The sequence below is a fragment of the Mytilus edulis genome, chromosome 5, assembly GCF_963676685.1.
Source record: "Mytilus edulis chromosome 5, xbMytEdul2.2, whole genome shotgun sequence".
NCBI classification, from domain to species: Eukaryota; Metazoa; Mollusca; class Bivalvia; order Mytilida; family Mytilidae; genus Mytilus; species Mytilus edulis.
In genome coordinates this window covers 19,588,457-19,611,984 of record NC_092348.1, presented here as the reverse complement: position 1 = coordinate 19,611,984, position 23,528 = coordinate 19,588,457, and the positions used below count along the sequence as shown (strand labels likewise).

Genomic DNA, 23,528 nt, shown 5'->3' with positions numbered 1-23,528 from the left:
GTAAAATAAATAATATTGTAATTTTTGAAGGCTAAATATTGATACCATCAGGACCATCTATGCACTATAATGCAAGACCAATCAAAATACTTGTAATTTGTAAAGAACTTGAAGTTTTTCCTCTGTAAATAGCCGTACTATTTGTCAGTCCTTGCTTGACAGCTGATCGAATTTCAAAAGAACAGATAACATTTAAAAATCACATAAGTTAATAAAGTGTAAAAAGTGAGAAGAAACATTATCGCACCTGTTTTGACAATTTAATTTCATATCTCCGTATCCTCTATGGAAGGAAAAGATTGTTTCTTGTAAGATAAATAACAATTGAAGGTAAAACAGAAGATTTATTTGAAAGATAAACAAAATTTAAAAGCTTTGAAGGTTGACAGATGTGACAATGAAATTTTATTACAGAAAACTTAAAATAAATGATTAAGAAAAAGCTATTTCGTTTAAATTATAAAAGCTTTTGACAACGTACTGAAATCAGCTAGTAACTGCTTTGTTATATTGCTTTCTTCTGAAGATCTCCCTATGGGTAATACATACTGTAACGACAAACGGGAACACCACTGCCAATGTCAATGGGGTGGGATGTGGGTATATATAAAGAAACTCATCATAGCTACCAGGATTGTTTTGTCTAGCGCCAGACGCGCATTTTGTGTACAAATGACCCGTAAGTGACGCTCGAATCCAAAAAAGTTAAAAGGGCCAAATAAAGTACGAAGTTGAAGAGCATTGAGTACCAAAAATTCCTAAACGTTTTGTCAACTTCGCTAAGGTAAACTATTTCAGACGAAGTATAAAACCTTAGAATTTAAAAAATTCAAAGTTTTGTATACAGTCAATTTAGTGAATTTTATGAAGTTTCGTGGAACTGCGATCCATGATAGTAAAAATCAAATAAATGTGTCCCGCTCGTAATTTCACATTTCCGTGATCAGTAAACCAAGAAAATATAGGTAAAATCATAACTTGGTACACATTTTTTTTTAATTCATATCATAATTAAAATGAGCACTAAGATTCCGGTTGATGTGTACGCCACTGCTGGTGGACGTTTCGTCCCCGAGGGTATCACCAGTCAAGTAGTCAGCACTTCGGTGTTGACTTGAATATCAATTATATGGATATTTTTTTTATAAATTTCCTGTTTACAAATCTATGAGTTTTTCGAAAAAACTAAGAATTTTCTTATCCAATACATAGATTACCTTAGCCGTAACTTTTTGGAATTTTGGGTCCTCTGACAATACTCTTCAACTTTGTACTTGTTTGGCTTTATAACTCTTTTGATCTGAGCGTCACTGATGAGTCTTATGTAGACGAAACGCGCGTCTAGTGCATACATTTATAATCCTGGTACCTTTGATAACTATTTACAACATTCATTTTGTTCATATAGCTCTTCAACTGTTTCGGTTCTTTAACATCTTTTTTTTCAAATATTCCAAAAGTAGATGATTTCCGAGAAGCGTTTCGGATGCGCAAGATTCATGCTGTTCCCCTATTTCTGCTATAGTAAACTAAGGTAACCAAAAACCAGATATGGTAATTTATATAAAATTACCGTTTGCAAAAGTATGAATTATTCGAACTACTATAGATTTTCTTATCTCTGGCATATTTATCTAAGACGTATTTGGCACAACTTTTTGGAATTTTGGGTCCTCAATGCTCTTCAACTTTGTACTTAATTTGGCTTTCTAACTTTTTCTTTATCTGAGCGTCACTAATGGGTCTAATATAGAAGAAACGAGCATCAGGCGTATCAAATTATAAGCCTGGTACCTTTGATAATTATATGCAATGAAAGGTTAAAATTCGTCCCATTTTTCTAATAACTACTTGACACAGTACCTTATCATAAAAACGAACATATTATCGGTTATCGAGCAAACAATCTATTAATAAACAAAGTCTGCGATTGTAATTGTTATTGCTTGCAGAATATTCAATTAACCAGATCAGGTTAAAGCATTTAACATAATGATTATTTTACATCTGTCTAAATAACTTCATTTATGAATTATGGTGTAGGTAAATGATGTCACAAAACATCTACAAAGTCAGAGCTGCGTGTTGCAGATATGCATGTTATTATGCAACAGTCTGTTCCTACAGTGACGATAGGTAATTTGTTTCCTGTAATCAGCAAACCTCTTTTACCTCAACTCGTAAAACATTAAATCATATCTTTGAAGAAAATTGTTTATGATACCAGTAACAAAATTCCTTGCTAATTTGATAGACAGTTATGTTGAATTAGGAACTTTAAATGAAACGTGAATCTAGATTTAATTTGACAAAATATATTCGGTAGACTTTTTTGTTATGATTTTTTTGTTCTATAAATCATGACCCATGTAATAGATTTTACTTCTGTTGGTTCATCAAGTTACAACAAAAAGGATTAAGTAATGTTTAAAAATCAAAAGGCAACTTTTTTTGTTATTTATTAGAATGTAAAAAAGTTGACCGAAGCACATTCTTGTATACAAATCATATGCATTACACACTTACGAAGCTTTAAAATGGTAACACCATATTCAAATTTACAAAAGTAGTCGAAATGAATATTATTTATCTGTCATAAGAATTTAAATCGTTTTCAGTAAAATGGGATAATACCAGGGACAATCAAATTTCAAAATTCTAATAAAAGCAGACAACCACTGCTCAAATAGAGAGAAAAAAACACGAAAAGAAAATAGACAGTCTACTAAACGCTTCACAGAAAACTAAAGATTCAGCACCACAAATCCTACCAAAAACCGGAACGATGAATTCGGGTGGTCCAGAAGGTTCAGAAGTTAGTGCTATGAACTAGAAAAAAAAAATTAGCACTGATACTTTATAAAATGAAGACAAGAATTTAAATGATATATTACAAGATCATTCGTTTAAACGGAAAAAAATATCAAGTACACAATGGGAATTTGAAAATATGGTTAAACCAACATGTTTTGGATGCACGACGAAGAAGGACAAAAACAGAGAAAAGAACGATATACTATCCATTGAAACCACAAACATACCTAATTAAGTGTTAATAGTGGTACTCTCATAATTTATCTGATTATCAATATCTTAGGAAAGCATTTGAAAAACAAATTATAAAAAAACAAATTCACAAAGAGAGAGAGACAGCTGAAACTGTCATATCGAACCTTTCGTTAGGTGTCTTCAAAAGCAAAAGGGGTAAAAAAACAAAATAAGACCACGTTAATTGTTTAGTCCATAGAGGCAGAATTTTAAAATCTATTCAGCTAAATTTGTTTATATAGGTTTTTTGTTTAAAAGAAAAACGAAAATTAAAACGCATACACGAATCAAAATAAACATAAGAGATCTCTGATGTCGAATTTTAGTAAAAAAAATAATGTACGAAGACAGAGACTTATTTGGTCAATTGTATCTTCGGAGAGATCTGGTTCAACAACAATGCTACCATGTTAATCTCCTTTTATGTCAATACTACATACAAAAATGTATCAGATGCATTGACCATATGTGATTGTGTTGATGTTTCGAGAGATAATGCAAACACGTATGTTTTCTTACTTCAAAAAATTGAAAATTAATGGATATAAATCGAAGCGAAATATAAAATCTTCCAATCCTCATCCCACACCTAAAAAAAATGAGAAACAAAGAAATATCAATTCAACCAAGTATTCAATAACTTAATAAGTTAAGTTATTAAAAAATATATAGCATACATGAAATTATATAGTTTGCCATAATATCCACTAGTAAGATTTAAAAGGGATGAATGTTTCTAAGTTTTGATGACCTCGAACGTTTAAAGCATAAATGTGTCTTCCAAAAACTTGTAACTCTTGAGAATTTACGAGGTTTATGTCACAAATCACGAAAAATGGCAGCGTATGTCTAAGTTGCAAATCACTTGAAATAGATTTAAAGATTTATCGATGAAGATATGTATCAATTATTTTTTTGTAAAATATTGAATTTCACTCATCTGACTTTAATACAGACGTGACATTGAGGATGTTAAGCAGAGAAGAATAGATACCATTGGTATATATTATTGTAGGTGTTATGCAGCGAATATAGCTTGATGATTTGATATAGATGGATTCCTTGCATGACAATTCATTCATTGTCGTAACCAAAGCCGTGTGCATTTCAAAAGATCTAATATGTGCATAAAATGTGCGATGGTGATGCATTTACTGACAGATGATCAGTTAAAGCACTCTTTTTATGAGGTGATAAATATGTTTTTTTAAATTGTTTTATGAACCAAGTGGCCTTTGGGTTAAAAGAGCGAGTTTTGCTGAGCATAACACTGAAGCTTGACTGTTTATATATCACATTATTGTGTTTCAATATTGAGTTAAGTTAAAAGGATACCTCGAGATAATATGGTTTCGGTATATCATTATCATTTTGGTGTAATTGCATGCAATATGATGACAATTGACAAATAGGAAAGAAATACAAACTTGCTTATCAATTTTGAGACGACTTGCCACAAACTGAATAAAGTTAACAGAACCTGCTGTTTAAAAGAACTTTTGTATATATCTTATCATTTCGATGTACATGTATTTAATAGGATGGCAATAGACAAATATGTAAGAAAAAAATACAACTGGCTTATCATTAGTAAGAAGAGTGGCAAAAACGTAATGTATATTTCTACGTTATAAGTGAACTTTGGGGCATATCTCTGATTCGAAAAAGCACAAATATACTGCACTGTTTTTTCCAAAAAAAGTTGACAAAGCTAAGTTTTTTAACACAACATTAATCAGAATACCACAATATTGTCATTCATTTCTAACGTGGTCTTTAATCCAACAAGTAGAATAGAGATTAGAAGCAAAGATTGTTTCAAAGAGACAACAACCCGATCAAACAGCAGAAAAGACCCCGAGGCCTCCAATTGATCTTCAATGCGACAAGAAAATTCAACATCCGGCGTGGAATTGTTTAATTACTTCACATGCATGCTTTTAATGAACCAAATCTTTTAGCTCTTTTTGCACATTAAGCTTCTTGGTTAATAGATCTAAGAGCTAGAATGAGGAAGTTTAACTCCAAAAATTATTACGAATGCAAAAAAAAATGCATATATATTTCACTTTGAGTTACGAGATCGTCATTTCAGCAAGTTTAAATTGTCCTTCCGTTTAAAATCTTGTATTGTGAACTTAATCCTTTGCAGCTTCATCGTTTGCACGAAAGTTATACATTATGGTGGATCAACTTTTTATTAATCAATTAAGTCGTAGTTTTTATGGAGTGATGAATATGTTTTGAAATGGTTTGAAGAAACCGCAGATCATGAGGGTCAGATGACAATGTTTATTTGATAAAGATACTAAATCGTGATAAATGGAAATTAAAAAAATGTTCCTCACTTGATATGCCAAAACAATTCAACTTTGACAGATATTTTTAGCTACATAACATACTGAGGTTTCACAGTTTTCATAAAAGAAATAAACTGACAATTGACGAATTCGTAGAGAAATCTTAAGCTGTTGTTATTAACTGTACGACTAACAAGTCAATCAGCTGACAAAACTAATCTTGGAACTCATTACATAAGGCAACAGTAGTATATCGCTGTTCAAAAGTCGATCGAGAAGAAAAAAATCCGTGTTACAAACTAAAACCGAGGGAAACACATCAACTGTAAGTGGAAAACAACGTAATAACAGCTCACAGAAGTGCAACAAAAAACAAACAACATTGCAACATTCATAGAAACGAATAATTAGATAACAACTGCCATATTCCTGACTTAATACAGGACATTGTAATAAATAGTGTGGGTTGAACCTGGTTAAGTGGGGTTGAATGGACACATAAAGATCAAATAACATAAAAGAAAAGATGTGGTTGATTTCAAATGAAACAACTCTTTACAAGAGACCAAATGATACAGAAATTGACAACTATGGGTTACTGTATGGCCTTCACCAATGAGATAAGCCAATACCTCATTGTCAGCTATAAAAGGCCACGAAATGACCAATGTAAAACAATTAAAACGAAAAAACTAAAGACCTTATTTATTATAAAAAAAATAAACGTAAAACAATGTAACACAGTAACAATCGATAATTTACCACTGAATTACAGGCGCCAGACTTGTGACAGGCACATACATGCAGTATGTGGCGCGGTTAAACATATAAGCAGGATACCAACCCTCTCTTAACCTGGGACAGTTGTGTAACAGTACAACAAACGAATGAACGACAAAAATTAGTTGAAAAAGACTTACCTCATCAGATGGATACAAATAGAAATGCATCTAACAAAAACACAGAGTGCATAAGGCCGGGTTCTTGTACATCTCAAAAACAAAAAGACACTTAAGTACAGATCTGAGAGTACTCACAGTTACTGGAAGCTATTCAAAGCCAATAACAAATAATAAAAAAATCATGCATCCAAGACTACATTTTCAATCATCAGGCTTATGGACTTAATGTATTGAGGTCATAAACAGTCGGAGAAATTCATGACCTCGTGCAATGTATATAACAATACTGTTTAGTTTGCTTTTAATTTACTGATAACAAAATGAATATAAATACCAATAAACATTGATAATATTCAAAGATCTAATTACAGTGTTGAATTGGTAACCATTTAGAATAAGTTTATTTAAAGGATCGAGAAGTTTATCAGGATCTTTTTTAAATTTCCGGGCACGATAAACAACATATCCGTAACAATGAGGAAGTGCTATCCCGTTTGAAATAAGTTTTCTACAGGTACAATTAAATTTCAAAACCAAATATTTAAATTATGTATGCTTGATAACTTTTTTGGTAAACAACGACTAATTCGATGTAGTACGAAGTTATAGAAACTATAATGGAACCTATAGCGACATATAATATTTCCTTTTCTTCAGTACTTGTTACTGACAGACATTTACTGGTGGAGGTTAAGCTAACTTTCTATTTTATGGTTTGTTTATGTTGGTTTCTGCATGAGATGTCTCTATATGTGTACAATATATTCGTTATGTTCTTACAAAGTACATTCGCAGTTCAAGGGTTATGTCCATATAATATATAAATTTACACATTACAAGTGGTTGGTTATAGAAGCATAATAATAATAAATCTTCATGACCATACGTGCATTTTCGGAATGTAGGATACTTATGAATGATAGCGTCATGCTTTATGTATACCTTAAATTACTTATTTCCATTCTCTCGCTCGCTAGAATGTAAAAATATGTGATTTTATGAACTGATTTGACAGGAAAAATAGATATGTCACATACATTTCACGGTGGATTGCTCTGACCCTGTAAAGTTTACCACCCCTGGAGAAATAATGTGTTAGTACGGTGTATTTATTTAAGCAAGGTCAATTAAATTAGTTAAACGTTAAATCAAGTGTGCCCTAATATACACTTAAAACGGAAGTTGTTACGTTGAAAGATCAATTATACTTGTCAGTGTCATCGTTATCTCTGATTTTATTATTATATATGGGCAAATATTGGAAAAAGCATGCTGCTAGGGCCAAACGTTCCAGGCTAACAACAGTTGTAGGGTTGTTTCGATTAATTTAATGATTTAATGATATCAAATGGGTAGCATAATTGAGTTTAAATACAACAATAGCACGATTCTGATCACATGCCTCTTAAAATTCATGTTAAAATAGCAACAGTAAAAAAAATCTGTCGATATAAAAATTATCTGTTACATCTTCGCGATTGAAAGCATTTGAACGTACATATTGTTTTTATTCGGAATGGAGCTCTTTGTTAATACTTGACTTTCATTATTAAAAGTCAATCATGGTCAATAGTACAGATGCGAAACATAATTTTTATGTTTAGTCTCTTTTGTAGTACCCAACATCTGTACTTTTTACACAATTTTTTTTTTATTTAAACCTAACGACAAAATGAAAAAAAATATAGTAAAACTTTATTGAAGAAGGGACTAATAATAATTGGATGTAAATAAACTCTTGATTCTACAAAAATAAACTAGTGAAGAATATCATAGAATTGCTGGATTTTTTTGCAACATAGTCGTAACGTTCAAGTTGATAGACATTTTTTCAAGAGTCCGGCATTCCTATGGAAACCAAATGTGCACCTTTGCTTACATACTTCCCCCTTACTCTGACGAGGCAGACTTCATACAGGCTCTTCTAAATATATGAAAATAAATTGGTCCTTTAGTTACTATCTGGATAAGGTTATTCATTTGAAATTCAGTGTTGCTGACGAATATGATTATTGACCATTATTGACTAACTGTTTCGCAGACGTCCACGGCGGATATTTATCAGAAATTATTTTATACAATCTTGCTTTTCTTTCGATTACGACAGTATCATCAAAATTTTACTTGCACGAGGAACAGTAAATACCATTGTCACTATAGTGAAGCAGGACTTAGTCCTATAACATATGACCTCGGGGGCATTATTTACTATTCCTATTTACTGTTCTGATATCTTTTTTTACTATCAATGTGCCACTCGCATTCTTTGGACAGCTGAACTGGCTTGACTGTCTGTTACTGTTCTTGTGTGCAAATACATTCATCCCGATTCTTTGTTTGATTTGTTGCTTTTTTTCAACATAAAAAGTCAAATTCAACTTATTTTCAATCCATCAAGACTATCACCAACCTTTATAAATTGAAAATTCAAATTGGTTATAAAAATTAATATCAGTCAATGGGAGATAATCCATGTCAAATTTCTTGCAAATCTATTTTAGCCATTACGCGGTTATACTATTTCCTTAAATTAAAAAAAAATGATATGAAACCTTAAACAAGAAATGACAAAGCATTTAGATTAAATTGTGGTTAACATTGTTTAGTTTACACATACTCATGTCTGTCTTCGTTAACGAACATATTATTGTACTGGTTGTACGTTGCATTTTAATTGTTTAATTTGGTCAGTGTCGTGATCTCAAAACGTTTCAGAGACGAAGATACCTAAATAATATTAGCGCGAAATAAGCACATGTATAAACACACAGAATTTATCTGAACAGACGTGAGTGCAAATTGTCTCAGATCAGCTTCTAGTAAACCTGTCAAATCACATGTACCTAATCATATATGTGGAAATACATTCCTAATGACCGATGCTATGTGCTAAATTTTGATGTAGTAGGTACGGAAAGTGATTTTTATTAAATCAACTGATCTAAGAAAACTTTACCTCATTTTAAAGGCATTGTGAAGACATTTTCAAAACAGTTTCACGTTTATCAATACACATAATAACAACGAAGAAATAGCAAATTTTCAAAATGGACATTTTTTACTACTCTGGAAAAACTGTTTCCTCTCTGTAAAAAATAATAAAATATATTTTTTTAATCATTTGAGTTATAGCTTTTGTTTATTTTGCTTCTTTTACATCTTGTTAGTCAATTTCAATCCTCCATATTAAGTTTTTTTGGTCAAAATAGAAGCTTAAAGCATGAAAATGTCAACCAGTCTCATGAAATTCTATCGTCCAAAGTCACATAACATGACGATTTTTATATATTCAGAGCATCAGTTGGTATATTTAAAATGTAAAGTAAAACTTTATAAACATTTGAATGTAAAGAAACAAAATAGGAATATTACTCTTTATATACAAATGTATATGTTTGTGTGTGTGTATAAAAAAGAAGATGTGGTATGATTGCCAATGAGACAACTCTCCACAAGAGACCAAATGATACAGAAATTAACAACTATAGGTCACCATATAGCCTTCAACAATGGACAAAGCCCATACCGCATAGTCAGCTATAAAAGGCCCCGAAATGACAAATGTAAAACAATTCAAACGAGAAAACTAACGGCCTAATTTATGTACAAAAAATGAACGAAAAACAAATATTTAACACATCTACAAACGAAAACCACTGAATTACAGGCTCCTGACTTTGGGCAGGCACATACATACAGAATGTGGTGGGGTTAAACATGTCGGCAGGCGCCCAATCCCCCCCCCCCCTTTTGACCTGTGACAGTACAACATAAGAACGAACTATAAAAATCAGTTGTACCATGAGAGACAAGAAAAGTTTTGAAATATGTCATCTGTCTTTGTATTGTCATGATAGTTTTAGAATGTTCCCTTTTCATTAACATTCTACATTTGTATTTAATGAAATATTCTTATTCTTATATATGAATGCTTATAAATAAAGATAAACAACAACCTTTTAACAATTATTCTACTGGACTAAAATACCTGTTGCACTGAAAAACAATGAAAATAATATAACATTATTTTTATTCCAGAAATTTCAAACAAATAATTATGTCAGATCACTGTATTAAAATACTTGTATGTATAAAAGTAAAGTAAATTCATATCTGTATATCAGTTACTATATTTATACAGTGAAATCTGTAAACCAATCTCATTTAGGACTGAAGTTCAAAATGCATTGAATGTGAATAGCATTCGAAGTGATCTGCCGCTACTGTATGGATTCCTATGTATGTTTTTAGTTGAACATGTTGAAAATACATATATTGATTGTTGTTAAAACCACATAATTCAGTATCATAACTATCTCGTGTGCAATGACAAGGGGTTGAACTATCTTTAAATCACAATAAACTGGCTGTATAATGCAATAAAAAACTATCACAGCTGATTTCCAATCAAAAGTAAACCAAAAGTTGTCCATGCAAGGGAAATAACTCTGTATACACAAAAAGGAGGGTTATTTATAAAAAAAAAAAATTGATATGAACACAGCTATCTAGATTTATTTATTGAACCTAATTATTTGATTAATATATTAAACTTAATAAAAAAGTACATTTTAAGGCTGTATAACGTTCCTTTGTATTTTTTTGAAATGAATGTAACTTTCAAACCCTTGTTTGTACCTCAAATATTTCATCGTATTCCCGAAAATTATAATATACAGAATCATGATTATTCATATAATATCTATCAAAAGCAATCAGAACCTTCTGAGACTTAACAAGTTAATAGAAGGCCGTAATCGGAGGTCACCCAAAGATTTTATTTTTACACACATCTGGGAACAATTATTTAGGGTAATTTAGAGTTATCTCCCATTGGTTTGCCATACCTACATGATGTAGTCCTACACTTAAATAGTTGTATAACATGACCACATAATTTATTCTTTTCAATTTTATAAATTTCATGCCATAAATTGAAATAGAGAAAGGAAGTCCTAATAGACTGGTTTTTTTTAAGGTGTTCCCTGAAAACATGGAATTCCCCACTTGTCCTGACTTGTGTCCAACCTGACTTGTGTCCAACCTGTTTAACAGGTCAGGAATAACCATACCTCAAAAGGGGTACCACAATTTCCCGAGAAATAAGAGAAAAACGTAATATCCCGAAAACAAGATGATATTTCCCCGAGAAAAAGATTTTTAATGGTGTTTTAGGTGTTTTTTTGCTTCAATTAGTGTAACAGCATACAATGATTAAGGTTTATGAAGTTCATGATTAATACAAGTACGTGGAATCTTCAGAAAATCAATTTTTATGTCTTGTATGCAAATTCCTTGTTGAAAACAATATGGCGGACGTTTATATATTGTAAGGTAGATAACTCAACTTGAAAGCAAAGTAATGTAGTACTGTTGGCTCACTGAGGATTTTGTGTTTTGTATTAAAACAACACCAAGCTTTAGTTTAAAAGGAGATATTTGGAGAAAATTGTACAGTAATAACATTTATATGAATGTCAAATAAAGGAAATTATTTAGTAAGCTTAAATACACCAATGGCAATGCAGTTATGATAAATGTATAACTGTTTATAATTTCATTTTTTTTAATAGAATCTATTCTTTCAGTACATTTGATACTCCAATCTTCCAGTTCTTTTAATACTTTGATTTTCTTAAGTTGTCTACCTTAATAATGTCCGCCATATTGTGTCCATTTCTTTGTAAGAAATGTGAATGTTCATCATTTGTTATATATATTATGACACAATTTTGTTGGATTTAAAGCAATATTAGATGGCATATTGATAGTAAAAAAAATATCAATAAATAAGAAAAAAAGTTGTTTAACTTCAAAGTGTATAAAAGATGTATTGCTTTTTTTTGTTATAATTTAAAGTTTTGTATGACTTTTAAACAAGTTAAACAAGGATGGATATCTTATATATATACATCCTTGCTTTTATAAAATTTTAATTATCTGTGTTATCTCCCCTTACAGTAATTTTGTTTATTTTTTAATCAAATAATGTTCCAGTATACTGGTTGCAATTATAGTGAATTTTCTTCAGTTTGATGGAAAGTCTTTATGAATTACATTCCTTTCTATAAACTGCAAATCTAAATATATATATTTCTTTTTCATTTCAGAATGGAGTGTTGCAGCTTGAAGATGATGACTATATATTTGAGCCTGCACCACATCATTTATTGTCCACATCTTATGGTGATACAGAAGCATCCCACATTCTCTACAGAGCTTCATCTTCATCAGTACAAAACCAATACTATGACTCAAATTGTAAGTTTAAAAGAATGAGTGTCCATATAAAAATACAATTCTAATTACCCCATCACTGTAAAAAGGGAGGAGATACCAAGAGGCCATATAAAACCATAAAGTGACAAAAATATATGCAATTTATTAACAGTCCACTAGCACCTTACATAAAACATTATATTGAACAAGACAATAATGACACATTCAGAGCCAAGACACGTGCAATGCATGTATTTGTAGGTTTTTTTTATGTCTCAGAAACTCGTATTCTGAAGGTTTCAACAGAGTTTTACATTGCTTTGATTTTTCATTCTTTAAAAAGGCAACATATACAGCATAGGTACAGTGGTTGACATTTAAGTACAAATGTACTTGTTTCTTTAACTCCAGTTAAGTTTTGATATTAAAGGATTTGAAAATGCCCAATGAATTAGATCAATGTGTGTTCTGTTAACACTTTTTCTTGTATATGTTGTAATTCTGCACTTGTGTCTTGACTCTTGTGTGATTGTTGTGTCCTCAAAATTCCTTGTTTTGGTATTTTTAAGCTGTACATAATATCAAGGACACATTTTAGGACGTAGAACTAATCTAAAAATCCTTGATAGTAAAAACAATTTTCTTTTTAACAGATACTATAGAAAATAATAAAAGTGATACATATTATAATCCATCAAGACGAAAAGAGGCCAATTTGGATGAAAACCAGACATTGCCCAATGGTAGCTATATATATTTTAACCCTACCAGGACGAAAAGAGCTACACACAGAAAATCTGTCAAAACTGTGGAAACACTGGTGGTTGTAGATAAACATGTTTACTGGAAACATGGAAGAAATAACATCACAACATATGTACTTAGTATGTTTAATATTGTAAGTATGAAGAAATAATATCACAACATATGTACTTAGTATGTTAATATTGTAATATAAGTAAACATGGAAGAAATAACATCACAGCATATGTACTTAATATGTTTAATATTATGAGTAAACATGGGAGAAATAACATCACAGCATATGTACTTAATATGTTTAATATTGTGAGTAAACATGGAAGAAATAACATCACAGCATATGTACTTAATATGTTTAATATTGTGAGTAAACATGGGAGAAATAACATCACAGCATATGTACTTAATATGTTTAATATTATGAGTAAACATGGGAGAAATAACATCACAGCATATGTACTTAATATGTTTAATATTGTGAGTAAACATGGGAGAAATAACATCACAACATATGTACTTAATATGTTTAATATTGTGAGTAAACATGGGAGAAATAACATCACAACATATGCACTTAGTATGTTTAATATTGTAAGAATTAACAAAATCAGGAAAGAGAAAAACATTACAAACGCTAAATTACTATGAAGACATTTTTTTTCCTTTTTAAGGGGGTGAAGGGTGTAAATTTCAGATAACTTTAGTTATAAATCAAAATGCCTTCATACTATTGGGAAATTGTTGTGTATAAAATTAAGTAATTCAGTTGCAACGGAAGATATTTTGATTTTAATTTATTTTTTGGTTGCATGAAGATCTTTCAGGGTTTTTAAAACTTTCTTTTACTTATTTGTTTAAAAAATGAAAAAGTAATTTTTATGGAAGGTGAATGAATAAGCTGATGTTTGTTTTAAAATGATTCTTTTGCTTTGATTCTTGAAAAAATTATAAAAGGTGTGCTTTTGTTATAATGTAACAAAATGATCGTTTTATTTATAACAGGTGTCTCAGTTGTTCCAAGAGAGTGGTGAAGCATACAGAATTAAGATAGTTGTTGTTGGTCTGGTTATCTTGGAAACGGATGAAGTATGTTAGCTTATTCTACATCCTCCAAACCAGGAGTCGATTTCACAAAAAAACTTACAACTAAGATTGATCTTAAGTATACTGAATTGTTCATAACTTACGACAAATCTTAGTCGTAAGTTTTTTTGTGAAATCGACTCCTGAGACTTAAGAAAGCTGGAGATTTATATATGTATATTGATTAGATAGATATAAGAAGATGTGGTATGAGTGCCAATGAGACAACTCTCCATCCAAGTCACAATTTGTAAAAGTAAACCATTACAGGTCAAAGTACAGTCTTCAACACAGAGCCTTGGTTCCAACCAAACAGCAAGCTATAATGGGCCCCTAAAAAAGATGAGTGTAAAACCATTCAAACAGGAAAACCAACATGAATGTATAAAGCAATACATCTTAATTTAATGAAGACAAGATCAATGTTACTAGATATAACTTCTGGTTTGTGTATAACAGAATCATATAAAAAAAATATATCTGAAACTATTTAATATTTCTTTACAAAGATAAATTCCATTGCTCCATAATGTAAACAAGTTAAACTCTTTCTCAAATCTTTTAGTAAGACTTGATATTGTTTGCCTTAAATTACCGGAGAATAAAGGCTTTTTCCCCTGGAGAAGAATCCCAATTTTAAAAAAAAATGGCTTAAAATTATTCCCAAAAATACAACTTTTTCCTTTTTTCCCAAACAGTGCAGTCTCGGTAATAATTGGGCATGAATACAAACAGAAAAACACTCCAGGTAAACATTTTTATGCCCCACCTACGATAGTAGAGGGGCATTATGTTTTTTGGTCTGTGCGTCCGTTCGTCCGTCCGTCTGTCCCGCTCCAGGTTAAAGTTTTTGGTCAAGGTAGTTTTTGATGAAGTTGAAGTCCAATCGACTTCAAACTTTGTACACATGTTCCCTATGATATGATCTTTCTAATTTTAATGCCAAATTAGAGTTTTTACCCCAATTTCACGTTCCACTGAACATGGAAAATGATAGTGCGAGTGGGGCATTCGTGTACTGAGGACACATTCTTGTTCATGTCTAAAATAACTATATGTGCAGATTTGAGGGTCTATTTATGTATCATTATGACAATAAGGGGTCTTATTTCAAATGAGGGTTTACCTCTTGAATGGGGGTTTCAAATTGAAGTTCCAGTCAAATACATGGTAAAAATAACGCATATTTTCCCAATAAAAAAGGGTAGAGGTAGTTTTGAAAAAAGCCAACAATATCACTGTGAGTGTCCCAACATTAATCAGATTATAGTTGTTTTAATTTTCTATAATCTTGCTCTTTTTGCAGCCAGGTTTGAATATAAACAACAATGCAGACAAGACATTAAACAGTTTCTGTCAGTGGCAGGCTTTAATAAAGAAAGGGAGACAACATCAACATGACCATGCTGTACTCCTTACAGGACTAGATATATGTGCCTTCAGTGACAAACCTTGTGATACATTAGGTAAGACTAGATATATGTGCCTTCAGTGACAAACCTTGTGATACATTAGGTAATGGCAAGGAAACAGAAAGTAATGTGGTAAAAATAAGGTCTTTTGTTTGAGTTGAAAGTGAATTTTGAGATTTATCAAAGGACTGTGGGTGATAATGGTGAGAAAGAGGTTTTATTTTTGCTTTATATCTTTCGAAAGACTTGCACATATATAAGGACAATTATTATTTTATTTAAAGTAATTAGTAATTATTTACAATGACAATTCTGCAATTGTTCTGGCATATTAGTGAACTTTAAAATAAATATATTTAAGAAAAAGGTGACAATACCAACAACGAAAAAAATGTATACCAAATTATCTCAATACTTATTTTTTTCTAGGGTTTGCCCCAATTAAAGGTATGTGTGAAGAAGCAAGAAGTTGTATCGTGACTGAGGATAGTGGTCTCTCTACAGCCTTTACTATAGCTCATGAGATAGGACATAAGTAAGTTTATTATTTAACATTAAAATGCTGTTTGAAAAAAAAAATTGTTTTGAGTCTTTTCTATTAAATGTCACCAAGGAATTGCAAGTGGAATTTGAAAAAAAAACAACATATAAGATGATTTTTTATTCGAGAAATTGAAATCCAGGAAGAATCGTCTTGTTCATACAAAATATTCATTATCAGTTAACCAATTGTACATGTTGTACTAGAAATGTTAACATACTAAAATTCATAAATCTGTTTTTCTTCAGCTTTGGTATGATGCATGATGGTACAGATAATCCATGTAGATCTAATGCCGGAACAATAATGTCCCCCACACTCAGTTCTAGGACAGGGTTGTTCAGGTGGTCAAGATGTAGTAAACATTACCTTGACAGGTATTTCAAGTAAGTAGGACACACTTATACACTGAATATGAAACTCTACCATTCTTACATATATTACTATTAAAAGTATATATACCATGAAGATCAATTAAATCACATATATAAATATATGCCAAATTAGTGTTTTGAGACTTACAAGATTTCATGGTTCACTGAGCATGATAATATGTTAGTGCAAGCAGGGTGTGGTGTCTGTCTAATGATACACTTTCTTGTTGTGTATTGCTGTTTAGGCTTTGTTCAGTTACAAAGTTATTAATGTCTTCATAAGAATGATGTATATCTACAATTTATTATAGCCTTAATTTGTATTTTCAGTACTATTCAGTCATCCTGTCTTGAGAACCGACCCCATGGACTTGGAGAATTACAATTCCCAGAGAGACTGCCAGGAGAACTGTTTGATGCAGACACTCAGTGTAGATGGCAATTTGGAAGAAATGCAAGACTCTGCATCTTTGATTTTGGAAAGGTATGTGATTAAGAACTGATGCCCAAACAATCTGTCCAGTTCTCAAAACAACAGCTTTTAATTCACTACTAACAACTAGTGGTAACAATTTATATGAAAACATAAGATGTTGGTGTTAACTGTCAAGTCTTTGAATTCAATTAGGTATGAATACTCTTGTTTTTGGGGTGTGGCAATTTACCTACAAAATTGTGTGTTTTTATAGCATAACACTCAGTGTATGTTGTATGTTGTATGTTGTTGTCTGTCTTGTCTGTCATAATTATTTTTTTGTTCATTATTTTGTCATAATTTAGGCTGTTGGTTTCTTGCTCGAATAGTTTTACATTTAGTCATGTCTGGTCTTTCTATAGCTGATTATACCGTATAAGTTGACTTGTTTCCATAGCTGATTATACTGTATAAGTTGACTTGTTCAATGCTTTTCATAGCTGATTATACTGTATAAGTTGACTTGTTCAATGCTTTTCATAGCTGATTATACTGTATAAGTTGACTTGTTCAATGCTTCAACTTCAGTAGATCATAAGAGATGGAAAGGTACATTTCTATGGGAGTTGCTTGTTTTGGTATTTATTCACTTTAAAATCATAGACCATTTGTTTACTAGAACATTTTTGCTTTATTAAATCAACATGTCTGCAGCTATGCTGCAGAATGAACTGGTGTTTATTGGAGATGCAGCACCATTTTACTTATTACATAACCTTCAGCCATCACATAATCTCATAATATAGTATTAATGTCTAATATTTGATGTTTTTCAGAGAGAGATTTGTCAGAAGTTATGGTGTTATAAAGGAGGCTTGATGTGTGAGACTAAGTTCCTACCTGCAGCAGATGGTACCTCATGTGGTAATGGTATGGTAGGTAGGCATATTTTGTCATGGTAACTTACTAATGTTCAGTCTCCAAAAATGTCCAGGATATTCTGCTGGTGAAGATACAGAAATACATCACTTTTTAATTACAATTTTCATCATTTTTAGTTACATGTCCTTAGGTAGGCATAACTTGTTGTGGCAGCTTTTGTTGTCTCGGAAAATGTCTTTTTCAATTATATTTTTTATCATTTTAGATTCATGTGCTTTAGGATTTTGTCTTAAGGACTTTTTGATCATATTACTTTATTATTTATCTGACATGCAGATTTTTTTCATAGATATAGTATTAGACGATAGAAAAATACTTAGAAATACATTGCCTTTAAAACACCAAAAAGAAATTCAAATGTGGATTTTTTTACTGAAAGAACTGTAGTTCATATTAAGATTTAAAAGAATTTATGTTTATGGAACTAAATTGACTATGTAACTCCTTGACCAAAGAGACATAATTTAGATTTGTTAGCAGAGTTCATTAAAAGAAAAATTGTGTACACATTGTACATATGAATAGTATACCAAATGAAGATATGCTTGAAGGGAGATAACTCTGGACAAGTTGTTATTTTTAGATTTTAATTTGAATATTACAGTGGTGTAAGCAGGGCAATTGTGAGTCCTATGGAAGAAGAGGTCCACAGCCCAGAGATGGAAATTGGTCTGTTTGGTCAGAATGGGAACAGTGCTCTAGGACATGTGGAGGAGGGGTTAAAAAGAGGAATAGACTATGCAGTAATCCTTTGTAAGTTAAGGAGATAAAAAACAATTAAAGATGTCAGTTAAACTTTACTATTTTAACATTGGTATTTTTTATTCATACAGAACACCTACATAATAAGATGGCTCAGTTGTCTTCCACTATCTTGGATTTTGAAGTAGCAGATAATAATTGGTCTAGATCTTTAATGCAATGTGCAAATTTTGAGTGTAGTATGTAATTTATTTGTAAGGCGTACTTCTAATGTTAACATAGAAAATTATGTGTTTTATCATATTTCCTGCTGTATTCTCTAAACAACAAAATATTTTTGTTTGATTATTTTTTTTTTCAACTTTGCCAAATTAGGGGAGATAACTTAGATAAAGTAATTTTACAAGAGAAAATGTTGGGATTTACTTATTTTAGTATTTAGCAAGAAAACAAGTCCTGTGACCTCTTTTGTCTTTTCCCATTTGAAGGCAGGTCATAAGAGCTATCTTCTCACATTTTATCTTAATAAATTCTATGGTGTAGTTTTCTCACTTGGCGTCCAGCATCGTCCTGCGTCCGTTGTCATTAACTTTTACAAAAATCATCTCCTCAGAAACTACTGGGCCAAATTAAACCAAACTTTGCCAAAATCATCATTGGGGTATCTATTTTAAAAAATGTGTCCGATGGCCCGATGGCCACTATGGCTAAAAATAGAACATGGGGTAAAATGTAGATTTTGGCTTATATCTCTGAAACCAAAGCATTTAGAGCAAATCTGACAAAGATAAAAAATTATCAGGTCTAGATCTATCTGCCCTGAAATTTTCAGATGGATCAGAGAACCCATTGTTTCGGTTTGCTGCCCCTAAATTGGTAAATTTAAGGAAATTTTGTTGTTTTTATACGACCGCAAAATTTGAAAAAATTTTCGTCGTATATTGCTATCACGTTGGCGTCGTCGTCGTCGTCGTCGTCGTCCGGCGTCCGAATACTTTTAGTTTTCGCACTCTAACTTTAGTAAAAGTGAATGGAAATCTATGAAATTTTAACACAAGGTTTATGACCACAAAAGGAAGGTTGGTATTGATTTTGGGAGTTTTGGTCCCAACATTTTAGGAATTAGGGGCCAAAAAGGGCCCAAATAAGCATTTTCTTGGTTTTCGCACTATAACTTTAGTTTAAGTTAATAGAAATCTATGAAATTTTGACACAAGGTTTATGACCACAAAAGAACGGTTGGGATTGATTTTGGGAGTTTAGGTTTCAACAGTTTAGGAATTAGGGGCCAAAAAAGGGCCCAAATAAGCATTATTCTTGGTTTTCGCACAATAACTTTAGTTTAAGTAAATAGAAATCAATGAAATTTAAACACAATGTTAATGACTACAAAAGGAAGGTTGGTATTGATTTTGGGAGTTTAGGTCCCAACAGTTTAGGAATTAGGGGCCAAAAAGGGACCCAAATAAGCATTTTTCTTGGTTTTCGCACCATAACGTTAGTATAAGTAAATAGAAATCTATGAAATTTAAACACAAGGTTTATGACCATAAAAGGAAGGTTGGTATTGATTTTGGGAGTTTTGGTCCCAACAGAATAAGGGGCCCAAAGGGTCCAAAATTAAACTTTGTTTGATTTCATCAAAATTGAATAATTGGAGTTCTTTGATATGCCGAATCTAACTGTCATGACTGTGTATGTAGATTCTTAACTTTTGGTCCCGTTTTCAAATTGGTCTACATTAAGGTCCAAAGGGTCCAAAATTAAACTTAGTTTGATTTTGACAAAAAATGAATCAGTTAGGTTCTTTGATATGCTGAATCTAAAAATGTACTTAGATTCTTGATTATTGGCCCAGTTTTCAAGTTGGTCCAAATCGGGGTCCAAAATTAAACTTTGTTTGATTTCATCAAAAATTGAATAAATGGGGTTCTTTGATATACCAAATCTAACTGTGTATGTAGATTCTTCATTTTTGGTCCTGTTTTCAAATTGGTCTACACTAAAGTCCAAAGGGTCCAAAATTAAACTTAGTCTGATTTCAACAAAAATTGAAATCTTGGGGTTCTTTGATATGCTGAATCCAAAAATGTACTTAGATTTTTTATTATGGGCCCAGTTTTCAAGTTGGTCCAAATCAGGATCTAAAATTATTATATTAAGTGTTGTGCAATAGCAAGTCTTTTCAATTGCACAGTATTGCGCAATGGCAAGAAATATCTAATTGCACAATATTGTGAAATAGCAAATTTTTTTTTAATTAGAGTTATCTTTCTTTGTCCAGAATAGTAAGCAAGAAATATCTAATTGCAAAATATTGTGCAATAGCAAGATTTTTTTTTAATTGGAGTTATCTTTCTTTGTCCAGAATCAACTTAAATCTTTGTTATATACAATATACAATGTATATTCACTTTTTACTACCAACTGATAAATTATAATAAATAACATTCAGTGATAACAAGCAGTTTTTTTTACATCTTAATATTTTATGATGTATTTAAATGAGTAGTTATTGTTGCAAACTCCATTAGAAATTTTAATTGAGATTAGTTTTGGAATAAGGGAAAGGGGGATGTGATTAAAAAAATTGGGTTCAATTTTTCTCATTTGAAATTTCATAAATAAAAAAGAAAATTTCTTCAAACATTTTTATGCCCCACCTACGATAGTAGATGGGCATTATGTTTTCTGGTCTGTCCGTCCGTCCGTCCGTCTGTCCGTTCGTCCGTTCGTCCGTCCGTCTGTCCCGCTTCAGGTTAAAGTTTTTGGTCAAGGTAGTTTTTGATGAAGTTTAAGTCCAATCGACTTCAAACTTAGTACACATGTCCCCTATGATATGATCTTTCTAATTTTAATGCCAAATTAGAGTTTTTACCCCAATTTCACGGTCCACTGAACATGGAAAATGATAGTGCGAGTGGGGCATTCGTGTACTGAGGACACATTCTTGTTTTGAGAGGATTAATATTCAACAGCATAGTGAATTGCTCTAAGAGAAAACAAAAATTTTAAGTTCATTAGAACACATTCATTCTGTGTCAGAAACCTATGCTGTGTCAACTATTTAATCACAATCCAAATTTAGAGCTGAATCCAGCTTGAATGTTGTGTCCATACTTGCCCCAACCGTTCAGGGTTCAACCTCTGCGGTCGTATAAAGCTACGCCCTGCGGAGCATCTGGTTGGTTATTATCTTGAATATTATTATAGATAAAGATAAACTGTAAACAGCAATAATGTTCAGCAAAGTAAGATCTACAAATAAGCTAACAATACTAAAATGGTCAGTTGACCCCTTAAGGAGTTATTGCCCTTTATAGTCATTTTTTAACATTTTTTTTGTAAATTTTAGTTATCTGTTACAAAAATCTTCTCCTGTGAAACTACTTGGACTAATTTAACCAAACTTGTCCATAATCATCATTAGGGTATCTAGGTTAAAAAATGTGTCCGATGACCCTGCCCGTGAACCAAGATGGCTGACATGGCTAAAAATAGTACATAGGGTAAAATGCAGTTTTGGCTCATATCTCTGAAAATAAAGCATTTAGAGCAAATCTGCTGTGAATAAAGTTCTTTATTAGGTCAAGATTTATCTGCTCTGAAATTTGCAGACCAATTGGGCAAGTTGTTGTTGGGTTGCTGCCTCTGAATTGATAACTTTAAGAAAATTTTGCAGCTTTTGATTATTGTCTTGAATATTATCATAGATAGAGATCAACTGTAAACAGCAATAATGTAAAGGAAAGTAAGAGCTACAAATAAGTCAACATGACCGAAATGGTCAATTGAGCCCTTAAGGAGTTATTGCCCTTTATTATAAATATTACAAAATATTTTCCACTGTCACTTTTGGGCCAAGTTCATTATAGGTGGAGATAATTGTAAGCAGCAAGATTGTTCAGTTAAGTAAGATCTAATGCATCACCAACACCAAAACACAATTTTGTCATGACTCCTTCTGTGTCCTTTGCTCAATATATATGCACATAGACCAAGGCGAGCGACACAGGCTCTTTATAGCCTCTAGTTATGACACAAAGTTGGATTTTTTATGCATAATCTATACAAAATCTGACAATTTTGCACAGCCTGTAGCATATAAAAAAGTCTGGTGACCCGTACTTTTTATTGTATGTTTGAAAAAAGCATGATAAAAACTTCATTTTAACACATTATTAAAATATTCTATGGATTTTAATTAATATGCCTCAGCCACTTACATCATTTTCATTAATTATGTTCAAAACCAAAAGACAATTTAAATTATTTTAGAGTTAAGTAAAGATATAATTTGTAATTAAATATGGGATAGATGATAATAAATTTTACTTCTGCTTTCAGACCACAGTATGGAGGGAAGCAGTGTCAAGGGAAATCAGAAATGTTCAAGCTTTGTAATCTACAGGTATAATTCACTCTTTGTGATGTTATTTATATCTTCATTTTACAAGACAGATATTACATACTTTATTTATATCTTCATTTTACAAGACAGATATTACATACTTTAAGATATAGGATCTTTAAAGTGAATTTAAAAAAAGTCATGTTATAAGCTTTTGGAATTGAAAACCAACATTATTCATGATTTGAATTGTTTTTAGCTCACCTGGCACAAAGGACCAAGTGAGCTTTTCTCATCGCTTGGCGTCCGTCATTCAGCATCTGTAAAATTTTACAAAAATCTTCTCTGAAACTACTGGACCAAATTTAAATAAACTTGGCCACAATCATCACTAGGGTATCTAGTTTAAAAAATATGTCCAGTGACCTGGCCAACTAACCAAGATGGCCGCCATGGCTAAAAATTGAACATAGGGGT

The 23,528-nt window shown here is 31.6% G+C and overlaps 1 protein-coding gene across 3 annotated transcripts in view; it reads left to right on the top strand.

Moving 5' to 3' along the window:
• LOC139523159 (A disintegrin and metalloproteinase with thrombospondin motifs 18-like) overlaps positions 1–23,528 on the top strand; it is a 68,077-nt gene that overhangs the window by 29,304 nt on the left and 15,245 nt on the right. For 2 of the 3 annotated variants that reach the window (XR_011664568.1, XM_071316964.1), the window contains exons 4-13: positions 12,361–12,511; positions 13,123–13,367; positions 14,234–14,317; positions 15,621–15,780; positions 16,156–16,261; positions 16,516–16,653; positions 16,972–17,125; positions 17,893–17,991; positions 18,603–18,751; positions 23,048–23,111. Coding sequence is in view for 2 of the 3 variants with exons in the window: in XM_071316964.1 (XP_071173065.1) it covers positions 12,361–12,511; positions 13,123–13,367; positions 14,234–14,317; positions 15,621–15,780; positions 16,156–16,261; positions 16,516–16,653; positions 16,972–17,125; positions 17,893–17,991; positions 18,603–18,751; positions 23,048–23,111 (1,350 nt within the window). In the remaining variant the exon portion in view is untranslated. Of the gene's footprint in view, positions 1–12,360; positions 12,512–13,122; positions 13,368–13,465; positions 13,823–14,233; positions 14,318–15,620; positions 15,781–16,155; positions 16,262–16,515; positions 16,654–16,971; positions 17,126–17,892; positions 17,992–18,602; positions 18,752–23,047; positions 23,112–23,528 lie in introns of those variants that run through there. The other variant, XM_071316965.1, reaches the window with a different exon arrangement.